This window comes from Halichoeres trimaculatus, unplaced genomic scaffold (genome assembly GCF_033239565.1).
Source record: "Halichoeres trimaculatus isolate MK-OKI-2021-1 unplaced genomic scaffold, fHalTri1.1 fHalTri1_scaffold_11, whole genome shotgun sequence".
NCBI lineage: Eukaryota > Metazoa > Chordata > Actinopteri > Labriformes > Labridae > Halichoeres > Halichoeres trimaculatus.
The window spans coordinates 35,265,215-35,288,772 of NW_027437189.1; the positions used below are offsets into that span (position 1 = coordinate 35,265,215).

Here is a 23,558-nt window from a genome sequence, read left to right on the forward strand (position 1 = left end):
TGTAAAGCATTTCTGCCCTCAGTATAAGTCATTTAGTTCCTTCATTGCCCCACAATAGCGTTCTCAATATCCTCAGTTTAGGCCATTCTGAAGATCTCGTTGAAACGCTCCGTTTGGAGAATGACCTCCAGTAACCTCGCAACGTCACAGCACTTTGTGCTCTGATTGGTCAGTTTTATCAGAGGGGTGGAGGGGGTAGAGCCAGGGGGCAGTTTTTGCGGCATGGCAGCATTTACAAAATCGCCACATTGAATGGAGCAGACTGAGCGAGTTTGCTGTTTGCCAAAACTTCACCGTAAGGCACTGATAGCACTAATAAAATGGCAGAGTGTAGGATACGTTCTTTTGTATTGGACCCCGAGTCAGACCCGGATGGTTCTGCAGTTCAGGAGGGAGAAAATCCACCTGGACACAGATCATCTCAGGACGCTTCAGTGTGGTGAGTCAAAGCGGAACTGTAACATGTAGAGTTTATACGTGGAAATATAGGCAGACTTCACCAATAAACTATTTCTATAACAGGGCTCCATCCTGCTCCTTCACTTTTCTCTGTCTGTTTTATCCATCATGCTGAAAGTGTAGTCTAAAGATCACCTCTACCGTCAGTTCCTCACTATGTTATTACCGCAGCATTATTGTGGTCCAGGTTCACAGTGCATGTCAGAACAAGCATGCAAATATCACAGTCTCACAAGTATTATGACGTCTGCTAAAACTACAGTGTTTTAACTGCTAATTCACCATGTAAAGCCGAGCTGCTCAGTAGAGCAGAGTCCCTGCATCCAAGTCACTCGGCTCTTGGTGGGTGTATCCCTCGGTGGTGGTTGTGTGACTAACTGACATCACAGAGGAGGAGCTGCTTTATCAGATTACTCCAATAAAAAGAGGATGAAAAAAAGGATCCTCGTGTCGTCACAACGGTCAAAATCTCGCGGCCAACTGGCAATGACCTATTTTCAGAGGCATCAAATCTCATTCTAGGATATGAGAAAAAATACAACATCTAATTTTGTTGAAAATTCAGGGGGTGAAAGGTCTTGTTTTCAAATTTATTATATTATATGTAAGTATTAAATCAGGGATCAGCATGATATGTCCCCTTTAACTTTGGATTTTCTGTCCTACGACGCTGGTTCACTTATTACCGGACAACCTGCTCTGGAGCAGGATAAGATCTGGATCAGAGATCAAAAAGTATAAAAGCACCACCTCCTGACCAATCAGCTCTCTTGTTGAATGGTCTGCTCATTCTTAGAGGATCCTGATGAAGTCGGTGAGGGGATTGTAAGTCAAGCTCTTAGTCGGGAAAGATGTAACTATTTAATGTCCCTGATGAAATGACAAATTTTCATCAGATGGACTGAGCTACTTTTGTAAACCGATACACAGCTATGCCATCAAACATGTCAGTCACTTAAGGAATCAGAGAAGGTGCACAACAACATCATCTTTGTCTGACTGCACTCAGTTCACCAACTCAAACTCATATGATGTTGTTGTGCATGCTCTCTGATTATTTAAGTGACTGACGTGTATGATGCATGATTCTTTTTGGCGTAGCCACAGGAAATGGAGACACAGAGGCTTAATCTATAGTAAATTTTTATTAAACAACTTCAGCATTTACTGCGAAGAGTGAATTCACAAATGGATTGGACCAAACTGATTGGTTCACAGTCATGTAAACTTCATCTCCTGATGGGAGCTGATGCTGGTTCTTTTGGCACATATTGCTCCTCAGATTTATAAAACACACATCATGAGTTAGAATGAATTATCTCAACACGTTTCTTCAGCTACCTCAGACAGCTCTGCTCTCTGACAGACAAATAATCACAGACACACACACAGACACACACACACACACACACACACACACACACACACACACACAGACACACACACACACACACACACACACACACACACACACACACACACACACACACACACACACACACACACACACACACACACACACACAAGGCAATGGGATCCATTCTTAGATATTTAAAGCACATCCTGAATAATAATGCTCCTCCATCAAACTGTGCTGTCAATTACATTTTTCATTCAGACCTTTGTCCAATTTCCTTATTGATTGCGGTTATTTACACCACTTTAAGCCTCTGGGAAAGCAAATGGCTCTGAATGGGTGTGGGGCATCCATGGTCAGCATGTTTGTTGGCTCTTCGTGTGAATCAAAGGAACGCCGCCCATGATGGATGCTGGTGGTCTGGGTCATCCTGGGTGGGCTCCTGCCGCCACTTTGGAGGAACAGATTGTCCTTATGATTAATGAAAACAGTCCCACCAAAGCTGAGAGCCTTCCAGCAGTAGGTTGGGTCTTGGTTCCTGTCCAGAGGACTGGAGGACGAAGGCTGCAGCAGTTGGCTGCTGGTGCGGGAGGGAGAGGGGGGTGCTGGAATTTAATGGCCGCCAAGACTTCGCTTCTCTCCACTCATCCAGTCCAGCCCGATAAACGTGAGGCTCATGGTCATGAAGACGAAACCCAGAGCAGTGAAACACGCAGCCTGTGAGCAGAAAAGGACACAACAGCATGGGACCAGAGTCTTTGTCTCTGTGAGCCTGAGCTGGTTCTCTTCAGTGTGTGAAGGGACTCAACCCACCTGGATCTTGGGTCTGGACTTCAGGGGCTCTCTCTCAGTGGGGATAATGCGGATGTAAAACAGTCCAGGGAGGATGAAAATCAGACTGGGAGCAGTCGTTGCACCTGGACACAGAGAAGGCAAAAACAATGACCTGAGACAGGAAAATGTTGAGCAACACCTGCTAAAGGGATTTTGAAAAGAGTCACATCCATCCATCCAATCATCCCATCGTCCATCCATCCATCCATCCATCCATCCATCCATCCATCCATCCATCCATCCATCCATCCGTCCATCCAACCATCCGTCCATCCCTCCATCCATCCATCCATCCATCCATCCATCCATCCATCCATCCATCCAACCATCCGTCCATCCTTCCATCCATCCATCCATCCATCCATCCATCCATCCATCCATCCATCCATCCATCCATCCAACCATCCGTCCATCCTTCCATCCATCCATCCATCCATCCATCCATCCATCCATCCATCCATCCATCCATCCATCTATCCATTTTTCCCCACAGGTTTGGCTCATTTCTTCAAACAGAACTCTTGGTGCTTTTGCCAAAAACCCTTGATTGATCAGCATAAGACAATGGATCACCTGCAAAAGCTCATATCTCTCTCACCTCACTGTTTGGTTAGGTGTCAAAACCAAATTTTCTCATATAAACAGTCATTGCCTCCAAAATGCATCATCCCATTGGCTTTTTATAAGCATTGCAAGTCAAAATGTTTAGATGTTTTGTTTCTATGGCAGAGGACCATTAAAATATCCCTCATGTCCACCTCTCAGTCTGAGCCCAGTCCACCATTGACAATGGTTACTGTACTCATCAGCTATCAGAGTACAATTATGTGTGAAACTGAAAAAAAGGAAGGTCGTATGCATGCGCAGTACTCTCTGGAGCGCTGACTCCACTTCCTCCTTTCTTTGAGGGGCAAGCGTAAACAAAGTCTTAGTCAGTTCAGAGGTCAGTGCAGCCACACAGCGCTGTCTGGAGTGACACAGACTGCAGCAGAGGACTAAACAGGTGCGTCCATTATGGAGTATTGGTGAAAAACACAAGTTTTGGATGATTAATGCAGTTTTAGGAGAGGCGCTGTCTATGCCCCGATGGATCCCATAATATGAACATCCGCTGCACGATTTTGGATCTAAATATCTCCCGAAGCACTGCTTGGATCAGGAAAGCCTTTTGGGTGAGTATTTTTTTCTACTTCATTGTATAAACAATGTAAAAACTATATAAACTGAACTTATCCTTTAAGATCACTCAGAGACTCTTCACAGGGACTTAAGATTTTAAATTCACATTTTAGAGCTCTTTCCTCCGACAGCCTTGGACTTCTTTGACCATATTTCCATATCTCACCAGTAGGGCTGCACGATTATTGCAATCGCAATCGCAATCGCAATCGCAATCGCAATCGCAATCGCAATGTCAGCACATGCAATTACGTAATCGCAACAGAAGATATCGCAATCGCAATGTCAGCACATGCAATTCAGATTTTTCCCCATGATAACCAAGCAAGTCTGTAGACTCATCATGACACAACTTTTTATATTAAATCGCAAGCACAATCACAATCGCAATATTGTCTACCTAATCGCAAATCGCACCTTTTCCCCAAATCGTGCAGCACTACTCACCAGTGATGCCAAAGATGTCCCTGATGTTGGGAACCAGGATGACCAGCAGGTTGACGGCAAACAGCAGGCATGTGGCAATGGCGATGTGTCTAGCCCAGTGGAAGGGTTTTCCTGGGAAGAGCAGCTGCAGGAGGGCACGTCGGATCTGAGGGTAAAACAGAAGGTGGTGAAGATTTCCAGTTCATGATTCTAAATATTCATATTTAACCTTATTATAAGCTCTGTGTGAGAGAAATATTATGTTTTGTTTTGTGAGCTGACTCTAAAGCTCATTAATATGACTCTTCATTGAGGATTCGTGATTTATTTGGCTGTTACCAACTCAAGAAATCTATGCTGGATCTAAACTGTGTTTAAAGTTCAGTATGACAAAATAATTGCCTCCTCTCTTTGTCTTTGCTCTGTATTTCTGTTGTTTTTTTCATTTCAAATGTATAAAAAAAACTGTTGCTCAGCATCATTTTAAAGGAGGACCAAACTTCTGGTGGTATCTTAAAGCTTTGGTTTCAGGTGTTGAATCAGCTTTCTTACGGGGAACAGGACCACAGGGACGGTCAGAGTGACAGCCACCAGGACGGCCACACGCACACACAGGATCAGGGTGTCCAGAGGATCCACCTTACTGTACGTATGGAGAAGCTCTGCCTCCGTGTTGCCTGCATGTAAGTAAGCACACACATACATGTCCAGAAATATATGACACCTCAACCTCTGTACTTAGAGCTATGCTTGAATTAAAGATGTTTCCTGACCATAGAAAGTTAGGTATCCAAATATGGCGGTGAGGAAGTACATGACAAACATGCCCAGGATGGAGACGTTGCCGATGTTCTGCATCCTCCTCTTTGTTGGGCTGAAGAGGAAGAAAGAGGGGAATGGAGAATGATAGGTGAATGTTCTTAGCTGTGAAGTGCATGATCTAAGGAGAGAGGAGCAGGATTACTGATGCAGCTCTCACAGAGAAAAGGAGCTGCAGTCCTTTGTTTCAGGATGTAAAAAGATAAACCTGCTGTTTGTTCATCTGACCCATGATGGTCATGGTTCGATGCGTTGACTGTGCATGTCCCCAAAGCTGGTGAGCATGTAAGGATGTAACTGTAAGGAGACTCTCTGTCATCCATCTCTCACAGTTGCTGCATTAGGGAATCCTCCTCACCACCATCCTGTCAGACCTGGGTGAGTAGCTTCACGCACCGCCTCCCAGCGCCCTCACCTCAGAGAGACCCTGCGAGTGTGGCTTACACATCCACCAGTACAGCCTGAGATTTTTGGCTTATCCTCTGAAGAAGGTATCATTCACCAGTGCTCAAGTACTCTGATCCCAAGCTCCAGTTCATCGTGGAGGTAGACGCATCTGACGTAGGAGCTGGTGCTGTGTTGTCCAAACGAGACCCACAGACCCAGAGGATTCACCCCTGTGTTTTCTTTTTGCGCCGCCTGTCCCCTGCAGAAAGGAACTATGATGTCCAAAACAGAGTTGTTGGCTGTCGTGTGGGCTCTGCAGGAGTGGAGGCACTGGCTGGAGGGCGCTATGGTGCCCTTCATTATTTGGACAGATCATAAGAACCTCGCCTACCTCCGTTCTGCCAGGAGGCTGAATCCCCAGTCAGGCCCGCTGGTCACTGTTCCTGAGCTGATTCTCCTTCACCCTGTCCTACCCCCCCAGCTCTAAAAACGTCAAGCCTGACGCCCTCTCCCAGATGTTTTTACCTCCCTCTGCTCAGGAGGAGCCTGAGCCCGTTCTGCCCCCCTCCTGCGTCATAGGCGCAGCTTCCTGGGAGGCTCAAAAGGACCAACCTGGGCACCGGACCACCAGGCCGGCTGTTTGTGCATGATGCTGATGCAGCTCGAGCACAAGTCCTCCAGTGGGGACATTCATCTAAGCTGGCCTGCCACCCCAGAGTGACCCGGACTGTCCAATTCCTGAGGCAGCAGTTTTGGTGGCCCAGTATGGCCAAGGACACGAGGGAGTTCGTCCTCGCCTGCTCGGTCTGTGCCCAGGGCAAACTGTGGTGTTCCTGGGCTGCAGCAGCTGCTGCTCTCTCTTCTCCCCCTCCCTGTGGAAACCTGGCTGCACCTCACACACCTGTTTCGAGCTGGTGATCAGGAGCGCCAGCTCTTCAGCTCTGCTGGGGGAATGGGCCTGTGCCAGTTGATTCTGACCGTGATAATCAGGCCGTACCAGTGTATCTCAGTGTTTTGTGTTTTTGTGAGTCATTTTGAGACTAACCTCTGCTTATGTCTCCCTTTTTCCCCAGTGCCTCTTGGATTGCTCCTGCAGTCGCTCACCGGCAGCCACACTCTCTCACTCTCACTACTACAAACCCCTGCAATAAAAACCCTCAAATCGATTTTGCCTCTGCCTCCTCTTGGGTCCCTTAAACCTGCTGGTCATACAGACTGTAACAGAAAATCCTGAATGAGAGTTTTCTTAGGAAACTGTTACCATCTGCTAAGCTAAGGTGTTTGCAGCAGACTAGTCAGCAGCTCTGGCATAGTGTAAAGAATTGATAAGGGAATCGTTAAGCCCAAGAGCTAATGATATTGATGGTTTGCAACATTTCTTATCGATTCTCAACAGGAACTGATTTTCGATTCCTATCCCTAGTTATTACATTTCATTTCATTTCCGACTCAGTACTTTTGTCATGTTATTAACCAGTGATTACATTTTGGCCTTTGTTACATATTGAGCTTTAACAGGGCTGTTAGCAGTCTGTGGATCACACTGCCAGCCTCTAGTGGAGACTTGAGGATGTGCGGTTTGTTATACTATAATGAAGGTTTATGGTAGCAAACGTCAAATGAGTGGTGCCAGCACAGAATGTAAGACAATACATGGGTCTATTTTGAAATTAAGTGTCAAATGGAAATTGAGTTTCTTCTGTTTGAGGTTTCTCCATGAGCCAAACTCAATCAGCACAGGAACTCTACCAGCTCTTACATCATGACATGATCATTTCCACTGCAGGAAAGTTGATTCAGTTTGAAACACAGTAGAGAAACCTGTGTGTACATTCAAACACCAGGAGAGAGGATGCTGTGTTTCCTTACACTGCTGGGAGTAAGAGGCCTGTTAATGGTGCTGTGTGTGGACTGTATGTGCAGAATGCTGTAATGAGTTCATCTTACTTGCTTAGCTCCGTGTAGATAGGAAGCACTTCAGGATGACAGACGAAAGCAAATGCCAGGATGGGGATGGTGTACGCTGTCTGTAATTGGAGTCACACAGTAACATCATTTGGTTGTTTTCCAGGAAGTGCATGAACTGAACACCACCAATGAAACGTGATGCTCCCACAAATAGTTCCTGAGCAAACATGTGCCGAGCGCACTGAGCAGACAGCTCCATACATGAGCAGCCTGAAAGCAAACTTTTGTGTCTCTGTAATTGCAGTTTAGCTAGTTCCTCCTCTCTGACCTCTTGGTTGATGGTGAAGAATTTGGCTGTACACGTGTCCTCTGGGACCACGGCGCTCACAGAGAAGTTTCCGAACACTTCCAGAGGACACGGGATGTTGAATCTTTTGTAGATGACCTGAGGAGAAAGAGGAGAGACACTTTCAAACACACACCCCACACTCAGGCTGGCACTGCTTTCTTTTCCTGTTCTGTTTGCTTGCTCACTCCTGGATTCACTATAAACTATGAATACATGTATTTTGATGCATTAACTAAATCACAATCTGGAGACAAGTTTCCCTCTCTGCTCATTATCTAAAGTGGATTGACTTCAGCTCTGGGAGGATGAAAGCACATGGTGTGGCTCTCTCTAGTAGTCACTAGCCACGGTTACATGAGGAGTTTTCCGTCTTTCCGAATGGAATCTTTCTGAATGACTTTTCCGAAAACAATAGTTTACATGGAAAGGAATATTTCAATCTCTGGTCTACATGTGCCGCTGTAATCAGAAAAACGTAAACATCACGAGATTTATCAAAGCTGGAGGACGACAGTTTGTTTATCACGGTGTTGCAATACTCCGTATTGCCGCTCAGTCTTGAAATTATGTTCATTTCTTTCAAAGTTTGGATCAAAAACAAACTTTCTGCAGCAGTCCAGTGCTGACGGCTCGCCGCCATTTTTAAAGTTGAGGAACATCTCTAGTTGCGTCTTACGTCATATTTGAGCATGCGCTGAAAGAACGCACCCTGACAACTTTCTGTTTGAGTGGATACATGATACCTCAATCAGTTTGGGGAAAGGAATATTCCACCCCTGTGAAACCGATTAAATGTCCATTCTGATTGGCACTTTTCTTTCGGAATGAGGTGTATACAAAGGTTAAATTCTTTCCGTTTGAGCAAATACACCGAATGCAAGCGGAATATTTGGGTCCATGTAAACGTGGCTAGTAGCAGCTCAACAGCTAATCAGACTCAACACGAGTCACTGATCATGATGTCTCACCGAGGACAGGAAGAAGACCATACAGGAGAGAGAGAAGCCGCTTGTGTAACCCAGATAACCTGCAGGACATGAAAAGACAGCCTTAGAAAACACACAGACTCCCTCCGAAGCAAAGTGACTGTTTCTGTTGGCGCAAGGTTTGTCTTTTTAGCTTCCTTTCACTGAAGAGTTTTTATTTTCAGCTGATTCTGACATACCCAGGTGTTTCATCAGGGTGAGAGGGAGGATGATGCACACAGTGACGATGATGATGAGGTAGTTTCCATTCATGAACCACTCCCTTCAAGGAGAAAACAAAGTATCACACAGACAATAGAAAACAGGTGGGCTATGCAAAACTCAACCACCACAGACCCATCACAAAGTTCAGACCACAGACTTCAGACCACTGACCGTTAACATCAACAGAACATAAAAATGAATTTGACATCTTCAGATCTGAGGTACAGTAACAAGTGGGGGAAGATATTTCAGAACAAAGCTGTCGAGGTGGGAGATGTTTGTTGCATAAATTAATGTTGTCTTGGTGGAGATCTCAGCAGCAGAAAAAAGAAGATCTTTGCGGGAGAATCTTTCAGGAAGGCTTTTTGATGAAAAAGATGCACGCTGGAGGATTTAAAAAAAGGGTGTTTGAAGAGATACTTGCCAGAGATCCTCAAAGTGATACTCTGGGATGGAACAAGTTGGGTCCTATCACAAGGTTTAGGGCAGAAATGACCCCTACAGCAGTGTTTTTGTGCAGCAGAAGCCCAGAGCGCTCGCACCAAACACCCCCTCCCTGCTCCTCTGCCGGTTTCCTCTGCACTCAGACGGGGCCAATTTTTTACTTGACCAAAAACACAAATAAACGGACTCCCACCGAAAAACTCTGATATCAGTCTGCATTCACAGTTTATTTAGAGAATTTTCAGCGCGTTACTTTCACACAAAAACACCGCTAAGTAAGGCTCTAGTTCTGATCGTGTCTTAAAACGGCGCTACCTCCGCTGCAGAGCCACAGCTGGCTACGAGACGCTCGCCGCTTAGTGAATCACTCCGCGCGTGGGGCGTGCCAGATATAAACAAACACAGGTAGTCTGCCAGGACAAAGAGACACAATGAGAACTAGAGCCTTATTTAGCAGTGTTTTTGTGTGAAAGTAACGCGCTGAAAATTCTCCCAATAAAGTGTGAATACCGACCGATATCAGATTTTTCCGGTGGTAGTCCGTTTATTTGTGTTTTTTGTCAAGTAAAATTGGCCCCGTCTGAGTGCAGAGGAAACCTGCAGAGGAGCAGGGAGGGGGTGTTTGGTGCGAGCGCTCTGGGCTTCTGCTGCACAAAATCACTGCTGTAGGGGTCATTTCTGCCCTAAACCTTGTGATAGGACCCAACTTGTTCCATCCCGGACTATCACAGAGAAGATTGTGAGAGAATCTTATAATATTGCTGTTTTGGAAGAAAGTGTTTTGAATATTGAAAAATCCTTTTTTTTTTAATCTTTTAATTGTATTTATTTATTTTTTCATTTATTTTTGAGGAAATATTTTTTGGAGAAGCACAAATTGATTTTATCTGTGGGGAGATATTTGTAGGAGAAGCCCTGAAGCATTTTGAAAGGTGATAACTGCAGGAGAATCATAAAATAATTATAATTGAGAGAGGTTTTTGTCTTGAAATCTTGAAGTATCTTGAAAAAATGCTGGCTTAAAAAAGAGCTTGGGAGAAAAGCTCATTTAAGGGGGGATCTCTGCCAGGGAAGCATGAAATATTGCTTTTCCTGGGAGGTCTTTGTGGGAGAAATACTGCCGTTTAAAATGAGATCTTTGAAAGGTGATCTTTGATAGAAAATCTCTGGGTAAAGCTGTTTGAGAGGACATGTTTTCAGGAGAAGCAGAATGCCAGCTGTAAGTGGAATCTGCAGGAGAAGTTTGAATAAAGTTAAGAGTGTTCAGGAAGTTCAGGGGTAGATACATACCCATGGAGGGGATCGCGAGTCTTTAATTCATCACTGTGATTGGTACTCACTCAGACATGGATGTTTGGCCGAGAAAAGCTTGGATAACCAGCGGCAGCTCAGATTTGACAATGAACAGGTAACTGGACATGGCTGCAGGAGAAGAGACCAGAGAAGAAAAGGTGTTTACACTTCCCCATCTGCTTTTCTTATAAAGCTGTGACCTCCTGCCATGTTTGTTCCCCTGGGAAGATCCGTCTCCAGCACCCACTCACACAGCACAAACATAACAAATACCACACCTGGATGCCAGGGTCTCACCTCCGATGTTATGAAGCGTTATGATGATCGCTGCCAGAATCTTCCCCGTGTGACCGAAAGCTCTGAGTCCGAGCTGCTCGTACGCACGAATCCCTGGACAGCAGAAAGGCCACTCTATGATCTCTGCTGGGATTTATTCTCTAAGCTGCCTCAAAGAATGAATGAAAACACTGGAAAGTCTTACCCACAACTCCTGCACTGGTCAGCAGCAGGTGGATGGAATAACAGGATAAACATGCGATACACATCAGCAGGATCCTGTCACACATGGGGGAAAAGTCAGGGTTGGGTCTTTTTTACTGAACTAAGAGAGGAGCAGGGTTTGAGGTAAAGTGGAGGGTACTGAAGAGCTCACACTTTTACATTCTCTAGAAATGGCATGGGGATATTGGATAGAGAAGTCAGAGTCAGAGTCAATGTCTTGTTGTTTGTTTGTTGGTGCGCCTCAAAGCAAGCACTGGCAGACATCTTTGACTTTCTGCAGACTGCAGAATTCTTACTGAGGTGTAATGGTGAAAGATTTATTCTGCTGTGGAGAACAAAACCTCATGTGTCATCCAATCAAGGAATCTCCAAAATTTAGAACTGGGTCCAAGCTGACCAACATGTTCTTCATACCTAAACCTACCCTCAGCTCCACCTGTGCGGTGCTGGGCTCTGAGACCCCGTTTACACGACAATGTTTCACCTGAAGACGATAAAATGCTGTGAAAATACAGTGGAAAAAAACTGCGTTTACATGGAATCGCAGAGGGTCTGAAAACACTGTAGTAAGCATGCTAACCCTATAGTCTGCACTATAACTGTCTTGTCCAGAAGCCAGTTTTGGGAGATCTCCACCAAAGTAGAGTTGGGCTGATTATCTGGGGTGTTGGGGAATAGTAAATGCAAAAGTGGAGCAACTGATGCACATTTTGTTAAAGACAGTCAGCAAGATTCAGCAGCACAAGCACAACACGGTGGGGGCAGCTGTGGCTCTGTGGTAGAGTAGTCGGCTCTCAATCGGAGGGTCGGGGTTCAATTCCAGCTCCTGCTGTCACATGCCAAAGTGTCCTTGAGCAAGACACTGAACCCCGAATTGCTCCCACTGTTGGTCAGTGGTGTGTGGATGGGTGTGAATGTGTCAGATAAAAACTGATAGTTTCCATAGGAAATCCACCATCAGTGTATGAATGTGGTGTGTATGGCAGAGTCCTGCACGGGTCCAATTTTCAAGATCCGACCCAAGGATGTACAAACCCGCGCATCAGCCTGATTAGTACCGCAATCCGATCCGACCCGTTGAAACACGACCCGCAGTCTGACCCTTAACTTTATTTAAAGTAACCATTTTGGGTCATATTGTCTGAAAATTGAACAGTATATCGCCATAGTTCAGATGCCAGTGAGTAAACAACCCACCTGAATGAAGCAACTCTTCCAATAAAAGCCTGACTTCAGCTCCATCATCAACCCTCTGTGATCTTCTCACATACAACTGTAAAATCACTTGTTTTTTACGTTAAATGCTTTTAAACTTTTAATCTCTTAAAGGACCTTTGCGTGTGTAATAGTAGACTTACTTTCTGTCCAGACTTAAGCGACGCTCAGCAGGTACGAGCCGTGATCATGTCACAACCATGGATGCATTATAAGAACTGGATAGCGTGGCTCAGCCTTCCACCATGTTAGGGATTTACGGATGAGGTCCATGTTTTTTTACAGTCTATGGTCACAGCCTTACAACCAGCTTACAACTTACGTTTTTATTTTATTGTATTTAATATTATTTTATATTAATTTTGATGTGTCAAACTAAAACCTGCGACCCAACCCGCATGTTATTTTTTCCACCCAGATCTGAACCCGGGAAAAAAATAGTTTTTAAAAACCACCCACAAATCAGCTGTTTTTGCAGGTACCCGTCAGGTACCCACGGGTTCCCGACCCAGTGCAGGACTCTGGTGTATGGGTGAATGAGAGACTAGGAGTGTAAAGCTCTTTGAGTGGTCTGAGGGGCTATAGTACACCATTTACCATTCACGGTAGTTCACGACACTGGTAACAACACTGCTTACGCTGAGTGGAGTGTGACGTCAGCGTTTCCACTGAAAACACCAGCTTACTGTGTTTCAGAAAAATCCTGCTCTGGCTGTTTTCAAAAGTTGCAACAACAAACTCAACTTTTGCACTTCACCCTAAAACCATTGTCGTGTAAACGGCCCCTAATATACGACACCAGAGTGGTGTGTCAGCGCCCTCTGAGGTTGTGTTTTGGTTTCACTTGGGAGAACACAGAGGCGTGTCATTCATATTAATACGAAGACCACACCTTCTGTTTCTGGGTTTTTGTTTATATCATATAAGTCTCAAAGTCTGTGTCTGGGTCTCTTCTTCTGTTCTTAAACCCTGAAGTGATAAAAGCAGCACACACACAGAGGCTGAGTCAGTGGACTGGCTCGGTGGACCAGAAACATATGTCTAAAGTTAACAAAAAAAGCAGCTCCCACTGTTAAAGCCACAGGTCAACACAGCAAACCCAGACTGTGAAGAGAAAGACTCCAGAGAAAGAAACAGACAGAGCATGGAGCAGGATCTTTCTGGATCTGTTTGTGTCCAGTTCATTGTGATTATTGTCAAACCTGATTATTTTAGAGACGTCTAATGTTGAAGTTTTTGTCCATCACTGTCTGAATCACAGTAAAACAAATTTTAAGATGCTCACAGATGGTGTGAACATGACAGGAAGAGTGCATCTCTTTCTTTTCTGTGTGTGTGCGTGTGTGTGTGTGTGTGTGTGTGTGTGTGTGTGTGTGTGTGTGTGTGTGTGTTGTATTTGGTGTACCTCAGCATGTGCTTGCATTACTCACAGGAAGAGGACAATGCCAGTGTTTGACATGGCGTATGACAAACCCAGGATTCCACTGCCCATGATGGCGTTACTCAGGTTAAACACGGACATCCCGAAGGAGGTTTTACCCTCAAACTGGAGACACACCAAGATAAAAACAGGAAGTCTAAGGACAACTACAATGAATGAAGTGTGGGCCTCAGCAGTCTAAAATCTTTTAGTATCCTCGTCATGGACAAAAATCTTGAGTCCCTGTCGTACTCACATCTGTAAACTGAGCGTGCTTGGATCCATCGCTCTTATGCTGCAGGAACTTTTCCTGCTCAGGTGGGACTCTGTGGAACAAAGAGACACAGCTGACATGAGCTTTAAATATTATACATATGGAAAATAACTCAGAGGGAGGAAATATACCCTCCATCCAGAGGAACTTCAACGTCATGGTGGTGATTTCCATTCGACAGCTTCTGCATCTCCATTCTTAACATTGGCTCATAGGATGACGGGTTTCTTTAGGTGGATCTCAGGAACAGGATATAAAAGCTGGAAGAAACAGAACCATAGAATAGATTCATTTAATCCAGAGCACTGCAGGAGGGAGCTTTACATGGTGAAACCTTTCTTCACATTAAGACACTGATAAGAAAAAAAAAGAGGTGGACTAAGTTTCCATCCATCCATTTTCTGAACCACTTATCCTGTTCAGGGTTGCATGTGGCTGGAGTCTATCCTGGCTGTCATTGGGCGAGAGGCGGGGTTCACCCTGGACTGGTCACAGCCAATCACAGGGCTGACACAGAGACAGACAACCATTCACTAACACACTCACACCTATGGACAATTTAGGGTGATCAATTAACCTGATGAGCATGTTTTTGGACTGTGGGAGGAAGCTGGAGAGAACCCACACATGCAAGGGCAGAACATGCAAACTCCACACAGAAAGGCCCACCGGCCAATCAAACCGAACCAGTGACCTTCTTGCTGTGAGGCTGCAGCCCTACCCGTTGCGCCACCATGCATCCCTGATTCAGTTTCAGCAAACATAATTTATTCCTTCTTTTGTTGATTGAACTCTAACACTATGGGTCATCAGTGAGCTGCTAGTTATTCTAGCAAAAATGTATTTGTGTCTAACACTCTCACTCTACAGGGACTCTATGTGAACACTGACCCCTTCTTTCAGCTGGTGCTAATTCCAGGCCAGTGCCTAACTTGGCACTGGTTTTTGTGTTTCCACCAACAAAGAACTGGCTCCAGGTGCTCGAAACTAGAGTTTAGCACGCACTAACTCTTTGCTAGGCCAGAGATAAGCACCGACTACGCACATTCTGTGGCGTTATAGCAACATGTGAGTGTTCGGTCAGCTCATTGGCCACAGAGCGGAAGAGGGGAATGGGATGGAATTACCGTAATTTCTTGTATAAATCCCCCTGCTTTTCATTGAAACCATAAATATATAGCAGTTTATGTTTGACCCTCAGAGGAATACGGGACAAAGTGCAGCCCTTATCGGTTCAGCACGAGACGCGTATGCTCGAGTCCAAATACGGGACTATTCCGTATTTCAAGGGACGGTTGGCAACCCTAGTGTGCATGCGCTTGTGGGTGTATGTGTGTTTTTGGACAATCATCAGAGCCCAGAAAATGTGACACAAACTACAGTAGGTGCTTGATCAGCCATCAGTAAGGCCCTTTATTCTTTTTGCTCCAAGAACAGTTTAACAAGCTCAGTCAGCTTTCCCATCCTACAGGTTCGTCTGCCATACATCCATCCAAATCTTCAGAGGGTTAAGGAGTTGCTGAAGTAAAGCTTGTCTGTAAAGCTTTTCCCAGCTAGAAACAGCAGCCCTTTTATATATCCTGGGTCCATTATAACCGCTTAACCAGGCTCTACTGTCCTCACACCTTTGTACTTTCATATTGATCCGGCAGTACGGCATCCCAGGGCATGATTTCACGTCATGGTATAGCAATAAAAAATGTAACTGACCTTCAGCTGTGATTCCCATTCACACACACGCACGCACGCACGCAGGCACGCGCACACACACACACACACACACACACACACACACACACACACACACACACACACACACACACACACACACACACACACACACACACACACACACACACACACACACACACACACACTGTGGGGTTTGGTTGATTTCATTTTGAGCTCCTCTTCAAAATCAAACTGAGACAGTTCAGCTGTAAAACCAAACCCAGAGCTGACAGATCCTAAAATGTCATGACACTTATCATCTGTTCACATCTGTTCACATCTGTTGACCTGCAATCAAACCAACAGTCTTAGGGAAGTGTAAACTTGATAGATGCTTCCATTCATGCACTACACAGAGCATCAAAATCTGCTTTCTGCACAGGTAGGGGACTTGAGTGACCCAACTAGAGTCAGAATCTCACAAATTGAGGACTTGAGATGTGCTTGACCAAAAGTAATAAAAGACCCAACTTGACCTTGTCTTGGTTCATTACTTGAGACTTAACTCAGACCTGAGACAGATAACTTGAATACTTTAATTGAGATAGTTGCACTGTTTGCATTAATTTAAAGTCATCGTGAAGCATCTGTTTACATGAAGCGCAATCTCATCAGAGTCAGCACAATGAGACACAGAGAGCACTGCTACAACTTTAGAGACTTTTGGACTTATAGTAAGTCGTTTTCGCCCGACACAGCGCTCGCGGTGATTATACGTAATGGATCGCACGCGCTGTCCGCGTGCTTGTGCTCGTGCATGAAGTAAACCGTGCTGAAGCCCACCTCATCGAAGCGTGCCGAAGCACGGAAGGGAATCGTGCTTGAGCACGGTACAGTTGCGGTCACACTGGCCATTCCAAACGTGCTTTAGAGCTGAAGCGTGCTTAGGCACGGCACGACTGGCCAGTGTGACAGCGTCCTAACAGCGGTTGACAAAGGAGCAGGTCATCACAGGAGCAGCAGCAGTCATGGAAGCAGCAAGCCAAGAATCATTCAATTTGGGTTTAAGGATTATGATGTTGATGGCGATGTATGGAGAGGAGAACAGTGGTACGCAAGGTCTGCAGCTCAAACCTAGTGACACCACCACCACAACATCCATCTTCATCCCTCACCACAAAACTCTCAAAGAATAACAAGCAGCCAGCTGTTACAGCTGGCTGCTTGCTGAAAGCTAACGTTTGCGAACACTAATATTACCCAAACAAGCTACCTAATGTAGATGTCATGTCAATAAAATGCAAAGTAAAGTGTCTCTTGCTAACTTATTGGTTCGTCACATGAAGCATTAACTAGAAAGAGGGCAGTAAGCATCAGGTTGGGTAATTGTCAGCAGGCTGCAATACTTTGGGTGATTGGTAACTTAAAACTCAACTTGTATTCCACTGTCTTTGCTGACTTAGATATGGAAAGTGGGGTTGATCATTAGATTTTTGTATGACTTGACTTGAGACTTGAAGGTTAAGACTTGAGACTTGCTTGTGACTTGCACATAAGTGACATTCTCCCAGTTCTGCTAGTCTCTGAGAGCTCAAGTCTATGCGCTGCAAAAGCAAGAATCTGAACTACAGTGTGTTTATCTTATTCTTAGACTAATGGACTCAATAGACTTAGACTCAGCAACATTCATCTGATACAACAAAAAAAACTCAAACTTCAAGATATCTAAGACAAACACGATGCCTGAACTGCTTGAAGTGAGTGATAAAATAACCTGGGGTAGAAAAAAGTGCTAGGAGCTATGAGCTGAGAGCTAAAAGCTTAGAGAGCAAAGAGCAAAGAACCAAAGACTGAGAGCTGAGAGCTGAGAGATGAGAGATGAGAGCTCAGGGTTGAGAGCTAAGAGCTGAAAGCTGAGAGCCAAGACCTGGGAGCCAAAGGCAGAGAGCCATTAGCTGATAGCAGAGAGCTGAGAGCCAAAGGCTGATAGCTGAGAGCTGAGGGCTGAGAGCTGAGCACTAAGAGCTGAGAACCAGGGGCTGATAGCTGAGAGCTGAGGGCTGAGAGCTGACTGCTGAGAGCTAAGGGTTGGGAGCTGAGCTGAGAGCTAAGAGCTCAGAGCCAAGAGCTCAGAGCTGAGGGCAAAGGGCTGAGAGCTAAGAGCAGAAAACTGAAGGCTGAGAGGTGAAAGATGAGGGCTGAGAGCTAAGAGCCAAAAGCTGAGGGCAAAGGGCTGAGGGCTGAGAGATGAGAGCTGAAAAGTAAGAGCTGTGAGGTGAGGGCTGAGATCTTAGCGCTTAGAGCTGAGAGCAGAGGGCCAAGAGCTGAGGGTTGAGAGCTGAGAGCTGAGAGTTAAGAACTGAGGGTAAAGAGCTTGGGCTGAGAGCTGAGAGCTGAGGGTTGAGAGATGAGAGCTGAGGGTTAAGAGCTGGGGCTGAGGGCTGAGAGCTGAGAGCTGAAAGCTGAGGGTAAAGAGCTTGGGCTGAGGGTTAAGAGCTGGGGCTGGGGGCTGAGAGCTGAGGGTTGAGAGTTAAGGGCTGAGAGCTGAGGGTTGAGAGCTTGGGCTGAGGGCTGAGGGCTGAGGGTTGAGAGTTAAGGGCTGAGAGCTTGGGCTGAGGGCTGAGGGCTGAGGGTTGAGAGTTAAGGGCTGAGAGCTTGGGCTGAGGGCTGAGAGCTGAGAGCTGAGGGCTTAGAGCCATATGCTGGGAGCTGAAGGCTGAGAGCAAGGTGGCGTTGCAGATTTGTAGCTGGAGATTAGCCAGGTTTGTGCGTTGAGCTTTAGCAGGCCTCAGGAACCACAGAGCCACTGATAACAGCTGAGAATGACCTTCTTGCTCAAACATCACTGAGCTGATTTCTCAGACTTTGACACCCAGAGCAGCTGTTAGTCCTCATTTTAGTAAATATTGTCCCTGTGCAGTGACAGCTCACACTGCTGTCCACAACCACTGCACACACTCAGGCCACCTCTTCAGAGACAACAGTTTGTCACAGACTCTTTTGGACCTCACGCTAATCTGAAAATACTACATTAATTTTCACACAGTTTAAAGTTCTGTTTGCACTTTACTCTGCCTCCAACTGTCTTCATTTTGGACTTTTTACATGTTGCTGTCCCTATTTTTCCTTGTTCTTTGGCTGTTTTTTATATTCTTAGTTGGTGTTCATTTTGGACAACAAAGACATAAATTATACAGGGAAACATTTTTCTTTACCAAGCACAAGACAATAAACTTTTTGAATCTTATCTCTAGAGGAGTCACAGGATGGGCTGAGTGGAAAGCACAAAGTGTACAAACTTGGGACTTGGTCTCTGTGAAACCCTACATCTGAAGCCTATCGTCGGGTCATAGTGGAAATACTGGCTCAGCCTGACTTCAGTGGACTGTGGTAGGGAGAGGTGGGCTCTGAGCCTCCTCATTATCAGCCAAGGAGCGCCTGCCTGTTTATCAAGTCGGCCATTTCTCTAATTATGACAAATCCAAAAGCTTAATATCTCCTTAAGTTCTGAGTTATACTAGCTCCTCCTCTGCCATACTTAAATCCAGAGGCTCTTGGACTGGCTGTGTGTGAGTGCTCTGTGCTGTTTTTAACACACCATCTTAACGGTGGTGGTGAATTCAGCCTGCCCAGAGGCTAATGAGAGGCTACCAACGGTGGAATCTGAGAGATTGTCTTTTAGCTGTGCGAATACATCAACTTGTTTTTGTCTGTGGTTGCTGATAAGTGAAAGGGTGTATGATGAGCAAGTGGTTATGGCGTATATGGACACAGAATCAGGGTGAGACTCAGAACCAGGTCAGAAGTGTTATTTAAAAAGTGGAGCTCCAGGTTCATGAAAGTGATGCTGACAGTCTGAGGCTACTGTGAATATGACAGGTTTCAAGTCAGAGTATGGACACATGCTCTGAGTCCAGCTGTCTCCTCTGGCCCTGAGCTCACCTGTCTCTATCTGACTGATTGTTTGGACCAACACCCGCCCACCCTCTGCACCAGTCAGCTTTCAGAGATTCATGCCAATGTTTCTCTGACCAAAGACACGTTCACGACTGTCAACAGAAACGTCTATTTATGCCAAACTCTGTGCTGAGACATGTGCTCTCACTCTGCAAACAGTGTTTGTGCAACACAAAATCAAACATGGCTGTCACTGAACTTTCGATTTACTATAAGACAACATCACAGCAAGTCAAACATCAGGTGACAACATGAATACACATCCAAAAAGAAAGAGGATGAGTGTTCATTCATAATAACAAAGTGTGTTCACTCTGCGTGTGTCACGTTTTCTGACATCTGCCTGATATGTATGTCCAGGTAGAAATCACAGGTATGTGTTTAACACCACTCCAGCTCAGAGTGCCCTCTGTGACGATTTCCAGCTGTTGGTCTTTATCTGAAGATTACACTCTGTTCCCTTTCCTTTGGATCTGCCTCCAGTTTAAAGTAGGGTGGAGTGGGTATGGTCGTAACACTTTTTTCTTCAGCACTTCTCACTGAATTATGGGTCAGAGTTCTCCAACTTCAATGCAAAATATCCACATTTGTTTACTACAAATGGCACCAATTTAAACCTCTGCAAGAATACCACAGACCTCACCAGGTGATGTCAAATACATGGTGCTCCTTTGTTACAACCTTCCCCTCTAGTGGGGTGGGTTGGAATACATATTGGGGTAAGTTGTAACAGTTGTTCAAAAAAAAGCAAACAGAGATCATGCCCCTAAAAAAGAGGTTTATTGAAATAGAACAGTCCACATTGTCTCTTTCTGTGACTGACCATAACTCACTTCCTGTTTGACTCAAGACTTAACAGTATGTATGTTCAAACACCACAGTGCAACTGTGAAAAGAACACATAGGTCTAACAAAAACATTGTGTGTGTGTGTGTGTGTGTGTGTGTGTGTGTGTGTGTGTGTGTGTGTGTGTGTGTGTTTGTGTGTGTGTGTGTGTGTGTGTGTGTGTTTGTGTGTGTGTGTGTGTGTGTGTGTGTGTGTTTGTGTGTGTGTGTGTGTGTGTGTGTGTTTGTGTGTGTGTGTGTGTGTGTGTGTGTGTGTGTGTGTGTGTGTGTGTGTGTGTGTGTGTGTGTGTGTGTGTGTGTGTGTATTTAATCAAATTAACAAATAAATGTTTTTATCACTGGTTGATTTTTTTTTTTAGGCGCAACGTTTCCTCCTGCACCTCAGAGGAAACCTTGCTACTGCTTTGTAACCCACACTGGGACATCACTGGGATATCACTGGGTCCAGTAGCCTACACTGGGACATCACTGGGATATCACTGGGTCCAGTTACCTACACTGGGACACCCCTGGATCCAGTAACCTACACTGGGACATCACTGGGATATCACTGGGTCCAGTAACCTACACTGGGACATCACTGGACCCTTAGCTTCTGCAGTGATTGGTAGGAACATGCCAGATCCCTTGTGCCTTTGAGACTGATCTGACTGGCGTACTGTTCCTTTTTGACAACATCAAATGCTTATTTTAAACATCTGCAGGCACACCTCTGTCAGTCTTTCTTTCCCAAGGCCTAGGTGTTCCATAAAAATATTTAAATCAAAGAAAATGTTCTTAGGGGGATAGCTGTAACAATTTATAAAGATGTGTTACAACCCACCCCACCCCTGTCAGCCAGTGTTTAGCTAGCTCAATTAGCATAGTGGATTGAAATTAGCATGGGAAAAATGTGTCAAATTTTGGCTGAGAAACGACAATTTACTCTGATATAAGACAAATGTTTCTTTTTTTCTGGAATAGTATAAGTACCAAACAAAATATCTTCTCGGTCAAGAAAATTACTTTCTGACCTCAAAATCATTTTTTTCTCCATACCAGGGGTACCCAAACTTTTCTTGCTCAAGACCGAAAACAGAAATTTTGTGTCTCCCTGAGACCCAAAGGTCCAGTCACTACTGTTGTTCTCCTTGGACAAACTCCAACAGCTGTGATCAAAGGATCAACATAAAAAGGCAAGCTTTGTCACCTGAGGTGATCACAGTGGATTCCCTGAAGCTTGAGTTGCAGCAGTGAAATGCTGCTGCGTGGTCGGCTAATGTCCTGACCAGCTAAATAAAGTTTGTCAGACTGTAAGCCAACAGAAAGCTCTTTGTGTCACTCAATACAACATCCTACAGACTGAAGCATAAAGGGAAATCACATTTTTCTTCTATTTCAAAATACAATAAAATAATTTTATGGATGTTTTTGTGCTGTTGTGACTCCTGTTTTTTTTTTTTTTTTTTTTTTTAATTTCTCGTGTACGCCCTCCAGGGGATGTAGAGGACATTCCAGCACTGTTATTTTGGTTCGTGCAAGCTAAGAGTTAAGGAACTTCCTTCTTTAGTGGACGACAAATGAATTGCTCAAACTGAAAACTGCAACTCCTGGTTGGATTGTTAGCTTAGCTTTGCTCCCTGAACAATATGCCGAGTTTGTTCCTGAGAGAGAAATTTCTGAAATGTTTCACACATCACACATCTTTGACCCCTTACATAGAGTATGGAGCATCTTTATGAGGCAACATAAACATTCAGACAGCCTGGAAATCACAGTTTCTCTCAGGATGGATGGGTCAGCTCACAGAGATGGTCACACGGTGAGGAAAGAGGAGAACATATAGCGTACAATGTGTGCCTGGTTGAGGCCCTGCCCTGTTTCCAACTGTGGACCGTGGAGATATATTTGGCTTATGTAATACTGTCACCTTTAACCACATTTGGTCTCTTTATGACAGTTTTAAAAGGTTTAACTCTGTGATGTTTAGTGGGATGAGCATCAGCTGAGTTTATGCTCACGTCAGAGTCTGAGAAAATGTTTACAGTTTGTTTTAGTCGTTGTTTGGGTACGCTCTCCATAAAAACCTTCAAATTCATGAACATTTAGACCTGCTGAGCATTATTTTAGATGAAGAAGCTTAACATTTTCAATGTTAGTGAACAAACTTTCAAGGAGTAATTACAATGAAGATCTTTAGATATGTATACCCAACAGAAACCAGCTTTACTCTCTGTGGTACACACTTTAAATGCCGCACTCACTGCTGACTGTCTTTACACATAAACACATTAAAAACAGTTTTTTCCCCCCAAACTTTAACAATCTAAAAAATATCATACTGCTAGAGATAACACAAAAAGTCACATCCAAAATTATTTGAGTTTTAAGTTATATTTAAGTCATCTATATGGAATCAAAAAGCTGCAGAGAAATGTAAAAGCTGTCAGTAAACATCTGTAGAACAGCTGTATCATCTCAGTGAGAGCACAGTCACTTTGAGGGAATCTAGCAATCCTCCAGAATCAAAGCCCCTCAGCTCTCTCTGCTCTCCTCTCCCATGATTCCTCACTCCTCTGGAGCTGACCCTGCTCAAGTGTCCAACCCACGTGGCAGCAGAAGCTGCAGTTCAGACATGCTGAGAGCGAAAAGAAATGTCCTACCTGCAGAGACAAGTCCAGCTGAGTCCTCTGAGCGGCGAGGTGAGCAGGAGGTCCTGAGATCAGAGGTGCAGCTTGGGTCTGAGAGGACGGGGAGTCTGGTATGTTTCTGAAGCCCAGCAGAGGAGCACAGGGGGAGGTTTGGAGAGGGAGGGAGCAAATGTTGGAGCAGCAGCAGCGGGCGTTGAGGAGGGAGGGAGGGCCACACAAAATGACGGTTTCAAGTTTCTGGTGATGTCACATGTGAAGGCAGTCCTGTTGAAAAGTTTACTGTGACTTTCTCTCAGGCCTGTAAGGGAAATGTCTGGGCCTCTCCACAAATACACACAAACACACACACACACATACACACACACACACGCCACGCACAGGGCCTAATAATTTGTTGCCG

General features: G+C 44.9%; 1 protein-coding gene across 1 annotated transcript; it reads right to left on the minus strand.

Annotated features, from left to right (window-relative positions):
* Window positions 1-1,728: 1,728 nt before the first annotated feature.
* On the minus strand, window positions 1,729-23,307 carry slc38a5b (solute carrier family 38 member 5b). The gene is made up of 16 exons (XM_074681531.1): window positions 23,171-23,307; window positions 14,187-14,315; window positions 14,038-14,107; window positions 13,792-13,907; window positions 11,127-11,200; window positions 10,943-11,035; window positions 10,693-10,774; window positions 8,884-8,966; window positions 8,687-8,745; window positions 7,698-7,814; window positions 7,409-7,488; window positions 5,029-5,129; window positions 4,808-4,932; window positions 4,277-4,421; window positions 2,630-2,733; window positions 1,729-2,533 (listed from the first exon to the last, which is right to left on the minus strand). Exons 2-16 carry the CDS (start codon window positions 14,258-14,260, stop codon window positions 2,429-2,431), a joined length of 1,428 nt encoding a protein of 475 aa, XP_074537632.1. The 5' UTR covers window positions 14,261-14,315; window positions 23,171-23,307; the 3' UTR covers window positions 1,729-2,428.
* Window positions 23,308-23,558: the final 251 nt, after the last annotated feature.

Excerpts from the sequence above, each read along its gene's own strand:
- slc38a5b (XM_074681531.1), bottom strand. The coding sequence starts at position 14,260 with ATGTTAAGAATGGAGATGCAGAAGCTGTCGAATGGAAATCACCACCAT. Across the intron at positions 11,201-13,791 it reads ACTGGCATTGTCCTCTTCCT|GATCCTGCTGATGTGTATCG; the intron begins GTGAGTAATGCA and ends CATGTGTGACAG. Across the intron at positions 4,933-5,028 it reads TGGATACCTAACTTTCTATG|GCAACACGGAGGCAGAGCTT; the intron begins GTCAGGAAACAT and ends ACTTACATGCAG.